Source organism: Dermatophagoides pteronyssinus, unplaced genomic scaffold (genome assembly GCF_027571235.1).
Source record: "Dermatophagoides pteronyssinus isolate colony J.1.1.1.1 unplaced genomic scaffold, Derpt_VIB-CSIC_2022.12 sq0003, whole genome shotgun sequence".
In the NCBI taxonomy this organism is placed as follows: Eukaryota; Metazoa; Arthropoda; class Arachnida; order Sarcoptiformes; family Pyroglyphidae; genus Dermatophagoides; species Dermatophagoides pteronyssinus.
Window position 1 is genome coordinate 1,062,930 of NW_027461527.1, and position 11,564 is coordinate 1,074,493.

Sequence of the window (11,564 nt, forward strand, 5' to 3'; positions counted from 1 at the left end):
GATAATTATTTTCAATTAAAAATGTGCATATATGTAAAGAATAATATTCTGGTGATGATGATGATAATAACATAATAAGATGAACGAGATGAAGAATGTTATCATTTTTTAAAAATAAAAAAAGAAGATTGACCGGATGTTTACACACTCATTCCATTAGTTTTTGATTAAAATTTTTAATTTTTTGATAATTTTGAAATGACTCGAATTAATGCAGCATTTTCATCCTTTAAACGCATATTATCCGCTTTAATATCATTCATTACTTTTAATTCTTCTTCCATTTCAGAAATGTTACGTTGTAATGAACGTTTTTCACGACTAAAATCCTGTTCACGTTTCTTTTCAGATTCTTCTAATTCTTTGATACGTCGTCGTAATGATTCATTTTCACGTAATAATTGTTTACATAATTTTTTATAATCAATCTCATCCGATGATAATAAATTGGATAAATCTTTTAGATTATTGCTTGCATCATTGCTTGTATTATTATTGTTATCATTATTATTAAAATTTGACCTAGAATAATTATTTGTTGATAATGAATTATTATTATCATAGGATGATGCTAATGAATTTATCGATGATGCTGTTGATAAATTATCATCAGCCAAAGATGATTCACGGCTACGTGCTGAATTCAATGATGATAATGATGAAGCATTCGATACTGGACGATTAATGATTCGTGATGAACGACTGGATGTATTTAATGGTGTCTATGTAAAAAGAAAAAATAAAATAAAATAAAGGATTAGATTTGAATTAGATAATAAAAATATTCAATTTTTTTAAAACAAAATTCTGATTACAGAATAGGTCTGTGTTCCACTGCCAATCGAATTCAAACTATTTTGTGAATGTGATCTTGCACGATTTGCAATTGATGATGCTGTGGATGGTTGATGATGTGATGAGGGTCGACGAATATGCGGATTACGACGATGACTACCGGAACTATATGAAGGTGTCGATGAAGCAGCTGATTGCATATATTGATCGACAGCCGATTGGCCAACACCGCTACAACCAGCGCCATATAACGATGTTAATGATCGAGATATTGGACTTGAGCTAGTCAATGTTGATGATAAACGATTGGATGATGGTTTGGATGTTGTCGAGGATGACGATATCCTTGGATTGTATGTCGATGACAATCCAGATCGTCGTCCAAGTGATCCATAAGACATTATGATAAAAATAGAGATAGAAGGATCACTCGACAAACAACTTGACTAAATCAAGGATATATTCAAACTATAAAAATTATCAAATCAATTCACACAAACAATCAACAGAAGACAAACGAACAATAATTAGACAGTAATTAAAATCAATTAATTAACTCTATTTGATTGTTCCCTGTACACATATTAGAAACGAATGTTTAAAAGTCGACAACCGACAATAAAACAAAAAATCTGAATATAAAAAAATTATTTTTTCCGAAAAATGTTTTACAATTTTATGCAATTGCAATTTGGGTTTATTTTTATATGTCTGACTGTGTGTGTGTGTGTGAATGTCGATTTCAACATTTACATTTCGTCATCATCTGATAGGTATTTCGGATCTAGAATAATCATCTTTCACTATTCAAGAATCTTTGTGCACAAAACCGAAAGGCATAAGACCAACCCCATAGACAACACAAGAAACAAACATTGATTCCGATCGAAAAAGAAACAACATGATGATGGTGAGCAAAAAATACCATCAAAATTAAGCTACCGAATGTAGATTTTTTCTCCATAGCCTAAAAATAAAAGGGACAATTGCCTTAGGAACACATGCATAGAACTATGAAAGAATATTCTTTGCCTGGATATACATCGTGATGATATCACTCATACAAAACAACAAACAAAAAAAAACATTCAAACATGAATTTCATATGCAATATATGCATGTTCTAATTCTCTGCATGATGTGTTTGTGTGTGCACGTCTATAAGAATCTACAAAATCAATGAACAATAAGAAAAGCAAAACAAAAAGTTTGTCTAAACAAATCTTAAAATTGTGCAAATAAAGTAAGAAAGAAAAAAAAACTAAAAAACGAGAACATGCAATATTTATAAAATAGAAACCGAACAGTCATTTATTAAGAATATCAAAATTGTAGTAGCTCATTGAATCGAAAATAAAAACATCGCAAAAATAGCCAAAAAATTCTTTTTCATCAATATAAACATACACACCTATCTATCTATCATTCTAGTTTTCGAAATTCTAAATACACAGACACACATATGGAATTTGAAAATTCAAAGCAAAAAAAAAATTGTAACACAATTTATGACAATTGTATAAACAGGAATATAAATTTAGTTAACTAAACTAAATTATTATAAATTCACATCTAAAAATAATATAATTACTATTTGATTAATTAACAATATCTATCAAAGCTATCTATAAATATTTGAAAAATTGCTTAGCATCATCATTAAATGTTATTTTTGATGATGATGATGATCACCTTGACATTTATAAATATGGATGGATAAAAAATTGAAATTCATATTTAATAATTAAAATACTTACACTCAATGTAATGTCGAATGCTGCATCAATTTGTGAGGGCGTTATTTCACCTGTTTTTACAGTAGTATTATCAGTGTTGTTGTTGATGTTGTTGGAAATCGTTAATGGATTAGTTGCATCGGCTAGTATGTCGGGTGATAATGCATGACCACTATCATCTTCAATACCTGTTGAACGTCGTTTTATCCTTCTACGTTTAGCAAATTCAGCTGGTGTTGTCATCTGAATTTTCATTGTTATAGGTGGTGTTTCTGCCCCAGTCGTGGTCATTGATGATGTTGTTGATGTTTCACCATTATTAATCGATTGACCGGAATTCGTTTTGGTTAATTGCTGTTGTTTCGGTAATTTGATTGTCAACGATGTTGGTTCGGATGATTCATCCTCATTAACATTCGATGATCGTCGTAGACTACTAAGGGAAACGATTGCTGTTGTCGAACATGAATTATCATTCTCATTATTAGTCATATTATCAGCAACATTTTTGCTACTATTTCCATTGGTGATATTTGTCGCTTTTTCATCGCCATCAGCTTGACGTTTACTGTCTGTTGATTCGGGAGATGACACATTTTTAGCTAGAAAAAAAATCAAATTAATGAGCATCAATTGACAGATCATTAACAGTATTGAATGTTTTCATTATTGACATACCCATTTCCATCATTTTCAATGCCTGTTCGAGGTCTTCACGGTTGACGCCTTGCGTCGAACGTCTTTGTTCACGTTGACGTTTAGCGAATATTTTTCTTTGTGTCTCCGATTCTTTGGCAATCTTTTCTTTTTCTTTGGTTACTTCAATTAATTCGACAAATTTTGGATCATTTTTACATAGTTCTAAAACAGAACTAGACATAATATTATCACTGGTTTTTTCAGTCATTAGATCAGGATTTGCGCCAAATTTTAACAATATTTCAAATGTTTCAGGCTGGCGCCAAAATGCAGCTGCATGCAAGGCTGTATAGCCATCACAATCGCGAAATGAATCGAGATCAACACTGGTGGCGAATATATTCAAGAATTTCTCCAAGGAATCTTGATAACCTTTGGCTGCACAAACATGTAAGATTGTTGCACCTGATAATGGATCTCTTGTACGTTCCAGTTCTGCTCGTATATCAAATGATGATGAATTGATCCTTTTTGCTTCGATCCAAATATCAATATCACGATCGATTGTCTTTAATTCTTGTTGACGAAGATCCTTATACAGTTCTTCATTTTCATCATCATCATCATCATAATTCGTATCATGATTTTCATCGCCAGAAACACTTCTCGTTGAAACAGTGAATCTTGTTCGACGATTCGTAATCGATGATGGTCGTGTTTTTTGATCATAATTCAATGCAAGATTCATCTGATGACGAATCAGATCTTCACATTCTTTTGTTTCACATACATCGCAGGCTAGTTCATTATCGCAATTCAATGCGAATAGATCACATGCAGGATTTGAAATCAATATTTTGACAATGTTAAGATTGCCACAACTAGATGAAATGTGTCAAAAAAAAAGATTAATTAAATCTATTTGATAAATAAGATGACAAAACTTACTTGGCACTGGCATGTAATGGTGTCCAGCCTTCATTATCCTTGCAATTAATGTTGGCCGATTTACTTAACAACCATCTTACCATTTGTTCATTATCGTCGATACAAGCCTGATGTAAGGCAGTTAAACCATCGCAATTGATAACATTAACACCACCGGCATCTCTTAATTCTTTGATCATTAATAAACGTTCACATTCATCAACATCACGTTGTGCACAAGCGGACAAAAATAATGTTGTTGGTGAAAAACAAACTTTGGTCGGTGTCCGTTGTTTACGATTCTGTTCCTGTTTCTGTTGTTCAAGCTCTTCAATTTCACGCCATCGTCGTAATTGTTGTGCACGTCGTTGAAGAGCATTTTGATTACGATTCTGATACGATGATAATGATGATGTATCCAAATTTGTTGTTGATGATGTTGACGATGATGAATTCAATGTTGTAGATGATGATGGTGATGTTGGACTTTGAAATATCAAATTTGATGATGAAGAATCATATGATGCAGTTGATGAGGACATTGATGATGATGGTGATGATGATGAAGATGTACAAAAGGAATTCGTTATCGTCATAAATGAAAAAGAACATCAAAAATTTTTTCTTTAATCGAATAAAAAAGATGTGGACGGCATTTGTTTGTTTCTTTTGTTGTTATCAAATAAATTATTTAAAAAATAAAATTTTCATCAAAAAATAGCACCTTTTATGGGTTCTTTTTTGAACCAGAATACAAAAAATAATGATTCATACGAAAAAAAAATTCGTTTTCTTTATAATATTTTATCAAAAAAATAGTAAAGATAATATTTATATAAAAAGGATACCGTATTTATATGTAGATGAAAATTACACAAAACACAATGCAAAAGAAGCCAGAATCAACAAATGAATTTTTATGAAAAAATTCTGGAAAGGCACAAAAATATTCGAACATCAAACGATATTTTAAAAAAATAAGGCGAAGAATTTTTTTAAGATGGCGGTGATAATTTTCTGAACGGTATCAATTAAAAAAATAGTTTAAACAGAATTTCTATTTCATTCTGTATGATGCTGAAGAAATTTTATTGATGTGATCGTTTTTGATTCGATTCGAATTTGTTTTTTTCCCAGATAGATATATATGTCTTCGACAATCATACATAGATATATAGAATAATATTATTATTAGCCAAAACAATATGAATAACGACAAAACAGAATTTCGATTTCGAACTTTATATGATTCTGTTTTGTGTTTAATAATAATAATGAAGAAGAAGAAGAATCGGTTCGGAATGTAAACGAATGTTGTTCGAAGAAAATAAAATCTTTCTTTACTAAGAAGAAAAAAAGAGATTCACTATATAATGCAATGATGATGATGATTATGAAGAAAAAAAGTAGAAAATTATTACGGACATAAAGTGTTAATAAGATGAATTTGAATAAGAATTTTTGTTTTGTTTTTTTCATTTACAATTTCATCATTATTATATATCAAATTCGAAAATCAAAATCGTTGTTCTTATTGTTTGTTTGATGTTTTTTGTTTAGAATTTACATGAATGAACAAGAGAATCAGTGAAACAGAAATAAAATCACCATATGCATTTCAACCAATAACAAACAGTAAAAATTTGGAGCAAGTTTTATGAATTTATTTTTTTCATTTTCATTTTTTTTTTGTTGTTGCTGAATTTTCATGAATTTTATTATTTATTCGAACGCTGGTTGTCGCCACTGCCACAAAACACACACACACTCATATTGTGCTCAACCAACTCGACGAAGCAACAAGCCAAAATTTTTCATGAGAATAGAACAGAAACAAAACGAGAGTGAGAGAGACATACAAAAAAAAAAAATCAAACTACGCATGACTGGTGCGAATATATATATTTTTTAAATATTCAAAATTGGCTCATTATATAAAAATTTTGTGTAAATATAAAATAAAATTTAATAATCCACCTTTATTGATTGACAATTTTTTTTTCAAAATCAATAATATTTACTAACTTCTTTCATTTTATAATTCTCATAGATTACAAATCCATGTAATATAAGGATGATCAATGTTTTTTTCTTGTTGGGTAAAATATTGATATTAATGAACGCAATAATGTTTGATATTACATTGAAAGAAAAACAAATGTAGCATCAATCATATACATCTATCTAATATCAACAGTCACCATCAACATTGGATCATCATCATCATCATCATCATGTTTACAAATAGATATCATCATTGAAATATAAATATAATGATGATGATCCACCTATATTATCCATGGATATGCATATGGATGTATAAATAAATAAATGGATGAAAGACAAGAAGAAAAAAAAGAATGTCTCTCTGGAAATGAATGGCGCCAGCGCAATCCATCATCCAAAATGTATATTATTGGCTTGAATGCCGTTTGGGCGACACATCATTTTCCACCAGTAATAATAATGATGATCATCATCATCATCATCATCATAACTTCCCGACGATTCGATTTGAATAATAATAATAATAATAATTTTTTTTCGTTTTGTTTGAAAGTAAACTTTAAATATGCAAACAATATTATGAATGATATTATCATTTCAGAAGAATAATTTTTGTCCATAATTTGATCATCATCATCATCATCATCATTATTATTTTGATTGCATCAAGTAAATTACCAGACGGATGTAATGACTGTTTTGTCGGTGTTCTTTGTATTTGATTTTTTGTTGTTTGTTTGTTTGCTTGTTGTTTCAATGTTTCCTAGTTTTTTTTCGTTGTTTTGAATAAATTTCAAATATTGATAATTGTGAATAATTTTTTTTTGTTTTGGAAAAACTTATGCAATTTCAATTCGATTTTTGAGAAAAAAAACTTTTTTTCAAAAAAAATTGTAAAGCATTCTGGTCGCTAGATGGCTGCTCTGGGCGATGATGATTTTAAATTTTTTTAATTTTTTTAAAAATCAAAAAATGTTTAATAATTTAATTTATTTTTTTAAATTTATTATTCATATTGAGCAGAATTTGTTATTGATTGATTGAATTTAAAAAAAAGAAAAATCCTATTATTTTGATTTTATTTGTTGTTTCGATATATCAGTTGTTGACTAGCTACAAATTTTTTTTATAAATTTTTTTAAATATAACATTCATATCCGATTTTGGTTTTTATCTCAATCTCGATATTGTTATTGTTGTTAGTTCAATTCAGTTCAAATTCAATGTATACAATTTCAATCAGTCATTTTGTTGATGAAAAAAACGAAAAAAACAACCAAACAAATTGATGAACGATAAAGAAAAAAATTTTTTTTTTTTTGAATAAACCTCGAAATCGTACAATCATCATCGGAAAGACAAAAAACAAAAAATGATAATAATAATAATAATAATAAATCATTGATTTTCATTCAAAAACTAAGTTTAACAGGATATTGTCCGGTTAAACATGCAGTACAATGGCCAATTTGATTACGTAATTCTTCTTTGCTGATTGTTTTGTTTGGATTATTCATTAAAATATGATCTTTAATTCCGGTTTGTACAGATTTTTTTAATCCATCTACCGATAGATATACAAGTGATGCTGCGCCTATTCAACATAAATCAAACAAACAAACAAAAATGGTCATATTTGATTTAACATTTGCACATAATAATAATAATGATAATAAAAATACTGACCAAGTTGTTGTGCCAATTGATCTGCTTGAAAATGATTGGCAATCAATTCATCTTTTGTCGGTATATTGATGCCCATATAGCAAGGAAAATGTAATGCTGGTGATGCAATACGTATATGTACTTCTTTGGCACCTATTTTTAATTTGAAATTTAGTTATATGATTGGATGATTTTGTTTTAAATTCTTACTAACCAGCATCTTTGAGTAATCGAATCAATTGTCCAATGGTTGTACCACGTACAATTGAATCATCGATCAATATGATTGATTTACCAATAAAATTCAATGATAATGGACCGAATTTTTTGGCTACAGCTAATCGTCGTAATCGCATTGATGGTTGAATAAATGAACGACCTTTATTCAATATAGAAATCAATATAATGATTTGATTATTTGATTTTATAACGATAATAATACATACCAACATAACGATTTTTGCAGAAAACTTCTACATATGGAAGTTTAGCTTCTTGCGAATAACCTAATGCCGCCGGAATAGAAGATTCAGGTACGGCTGCAACAATCAAATCAGAATTATCATTGTTAACACGAACGACCGGTGCTTCTATAGCCAATTGTTGACCACATTTTTTTCGTACCGAATATACCATCTAAAATTTAAAATTTGAAACTATTGTCAAAATGATTAAAATGTCTATACCTGTCCTTCCATCATTGAATCAGGTCTTGCAAAATAAACATATTCAAATATGCAAAAAGCAGGTGGTGCATCTATAGTTTGAATGAAAATTTATAATGATTTTAATTTATCAATGTTATCAATTTATAACAACATACTATCTGGCCTAGGTACAATGGCCAATGTTTGTGGTGGTTTATGTTGTTCCAATTTAACAATTTCTCCGGGCATTACATCACGTACAATACGTGCACAAACCGATGGAAATGAACATGATTCGGATGAAACAACCCAACCATCAACATTGTCGAAATTTTCAATTTTACCCAATGGTGTATTTGGTGGTACTAATGCACCTAAACATAATGGTCGATTACCAAATGGATCACGTATAGCATAGATACATTCATCAAACAATATTGTCAATGAATATGATAATGGTGTTAACGACATAAGCTATTTTGATTTAGAATTTTTTGTTTAAATAAAAGGATTAATATTAAATGAATCAATCAATCAATAAGAATAAAAACTAACATGTAAAATTCGGGCCACAAAATTTGCCTCTTTATCACTATCATGTGAGAATTGTGTAGAAAATTTACTCTGATACATTGATGCTTTCGAATCAATACTTTCCGTATCACTATTATCTATTATATGTTCAGAATTGCCATTTGTCATCGATATCTGTGGTGATGATATACGGTTTGGCATCTTATATTTATGCATTAAATACTCTTGTTTAAATTGTTCCGGTGGTTCCATCGATAATGCTTGTGTTATAAGTTCACTATCACTACCTAAACAGTGGTTAGAGGAAAAAAACAAATTTCAATTTTAATTTCATTTATAATCATCATTTTATATACCTGTTGAAAGACCAACACCATTCGCTAAGATTCGTTCACGTAAACGATTCGAATTAACCAATTCACCATTATGTGCAACGGCAATTGTACCATAACTAGCATGTACCATAAATGGTTGTACTAATTGTACATTATCAGCACCACCCATTGTTGAATATCTTGTATGACCAATACCAAGATTACCTTTTAAACTCATCATTACAGATTCATTGAATATCTGTGATACAAGACCAATACCACGATGAATTGCCAATGGTTCTATGAATCATTTTTTTTAAATAAAAATCTTTTCCAAAATTAAAATTATATGACTAACCATGTGTCCATTTACAAGTGATTATACCAGCCGATTCTTGACCTCTACATTTTTTGGATTGATAAAGAAGAAAATTTCAAAATTAGTCTGAATTTTTTTTTAATCTATCCAAAATGTACAAAAAAAAAATCTTGTCCAATTTAATAATTTCGAAACATTCACATCCGACCAATTGATGACGATTGTTGATATCTGTTGATATCATTGTAAAAAAAACAAACATAAACAAATCCAAAACGTAGGAAAAGAAAATATAAATTCCCAAACATCATGTGACAAAGAGAAAAGAGTGAAATATAAAAAAAAAAAATTTCATTCGGTAATGATAAAATGATTATCAATCGATTGATTGATTTCTTCACTCTATCACCGAATCATCATCATCAAATGAAATTATTATTCTAAATATTGAAAAATTTTTCCTTTTTTCTTCAACAAATGAACAAGAAAAATAATAATCATATCTACTGTTTTTCGAACATAATATTTTTTTATCAATAAATATTTATTTTTGCTATAGATTTTTCAGATTTAGCTGCCTGACTTTTTTGTTTTTTGTTTTGTTCGTTTCTTAAAACGAACAAAAAATTCATCGAAAGATGTATCAGCTGATCAATCTGATGATATAAATAATCTTTGATTAATAATGAATGATTGCATGTTATTATCTTCATTATTTATTTTGTTGACGACAATATAATGTGAACGATCATCAAATAACATTATTCATTGGAAATTGGAAATCTCTTTTTTTTTGTTGTTGTTGTTTAATTTTTCGTGCAAAAAAAATATGAAGATTTTTTTTTTTGTAAAACTTAAGCTTTAAGCAAAATCGATAATGATAATCAAAGAAAATAGAAAATTATCCTCTCAATATTAACTGTATAAATAAATATTTTTTGTTGCAAAAAAAAATAATAACAATAATAACGGATCATTCAAAATTCATCATCATTGATGATGTGATTGAACGACATTGTCGAAGGACATGGATTTTTTTTTATAAAAATATTTGAATAATGTTTGAAATTAAGGACAAGAAACCACAGAAGAATTTTTTTGAAATTTAAAACAAACCTGTGTTGAAGACCAATTAAACCAAGACATATAATATGGGCAACATCAAGATTAGTTGGCCAATCACCATTGGCAATACAAGCAAAAACACCACATTTATCTTGTAATTGTTCAAGATGATCATTATCGATATTATCATTATCAATATCAAACAATAGATTAACGTGACCTTTTTTCGAGCACATTTTTTAGTATATTTTTATTATTGTTAATTAATTTTTAAAAACAAAACAAAAATTAAATGAACACAGTGATCGGAATCGGTATCAAATTTGAAAAACAAACAAACAAACACACACACAAAACCCACAATCCACAAATGAATATGAATATTTCTTTTTTCTTTGGATGATCCACACACGATGAAGGTGGGTCAACAACTACAACATCAACGATAAGAATTTTTTTTCTTTTTTGATTTGTAAAAAAAAAGTTACACCGACGAAGAAGAAGAAGAAAAAAACGTGGGTTTCGAAAATTTTCAACTGTTCTATATATTTAGATTTTTCAAATCATTTAGATTTAAATCTCATCACCATTTTATTGATTATAACTGTTATATGTAGAGAGAGAAAGAGCGAAAAAAGTGATTTGTTGGATCATTCGATTTGAATAAATAATACCAGTAGTCACCGAAATGAAATGAAAAAAGCAAAGCAAAGAAAAAACAAATCAAATTGACGATTGATTGATTGATTGAAAATGATTTTTTTTGTTTCGAAAATATATAAATACAGAAAAAAAATTTGTTGATTAAATTGATTTATCAAATATTAACGCAAAAGTAAATCACGCAATAACGACGGTGACAACAACAACAACAACAAGTAGCATTCAAAATGAATTAGAATTGAAGAAGAAGAAG

The 11,564-nt window shown here is 28.9% G+C and overlaps 2 protein-coding genes across 3 annotated transcripts; both read right to left on the reverse strand.

Moving 5' to 3' along the window:
* Positions 1-114: 114 nt before the first annotated feature.
* Positions 115-5,875, reverse strand: LOC113797892 (uncharacterized). Its single transcript, XM_027348353.2, has 4 exons — positions 4,119-5,875; positions 3,210-4,051; positions 2,553-3,133; positions 115-722 (listed from the first exon to the last, which is right to left on the reverse strand). Exons 1-4 carry the CDS (start codon positions 4,691-4,693, stop codon positions 177-179), a joined length of 2,544 nt encoding a protein of 847 aa, XP_027204154.1. The 5' UTR covers positions 4,694-5,875; the 3' UTR covers positions 115-176.
* A 1,518-nt stretch (positions 5,876-7,393) lies between these two features.
* LOC113797921 (amidophosphoribosyltransferase-like) lies at positions 7,394-11,240 on the reverse strand. Of its 2 annotated transcripts, none has more exons than XM_027348391.2 (10): positions 10,700-11,240; positions 9,623-9,666; positions 9,307-9,564; positions 8,972-9,237; positions 8,593-8,890; positions 8,456-8,526; positions 8,216-8,405; positions 7,984-8,148; positions 7,791-7,922; positions 7,394-7,698 (listed from the first exon to the last, which is right to left on the reverse strand). In XM_027348391.2, the coding sequence occupies exons 1-10, from the start codon at positions 10,882-10,884 to the stop codon at positions 7,517-7,519; spliced, it is 1,791 nt and encodes a 596-aa protein (XP_027204192.1). In that variant the 5' UTR covers positions 10,885-11,240; the 3' UTR covers positions 7,394-7,516. The 2 variants fall into 2 exon arrangements, with proteins under 2 accessions (XP_027204192.1, XP_075681261.1); XM_075825146.1 differs by lacking the exon at positions 10,700-11,240 and adding an exon at positions 9,742-9,842.
* Positions 11,241-11,564: the final 324 nt, after the last annotated feature.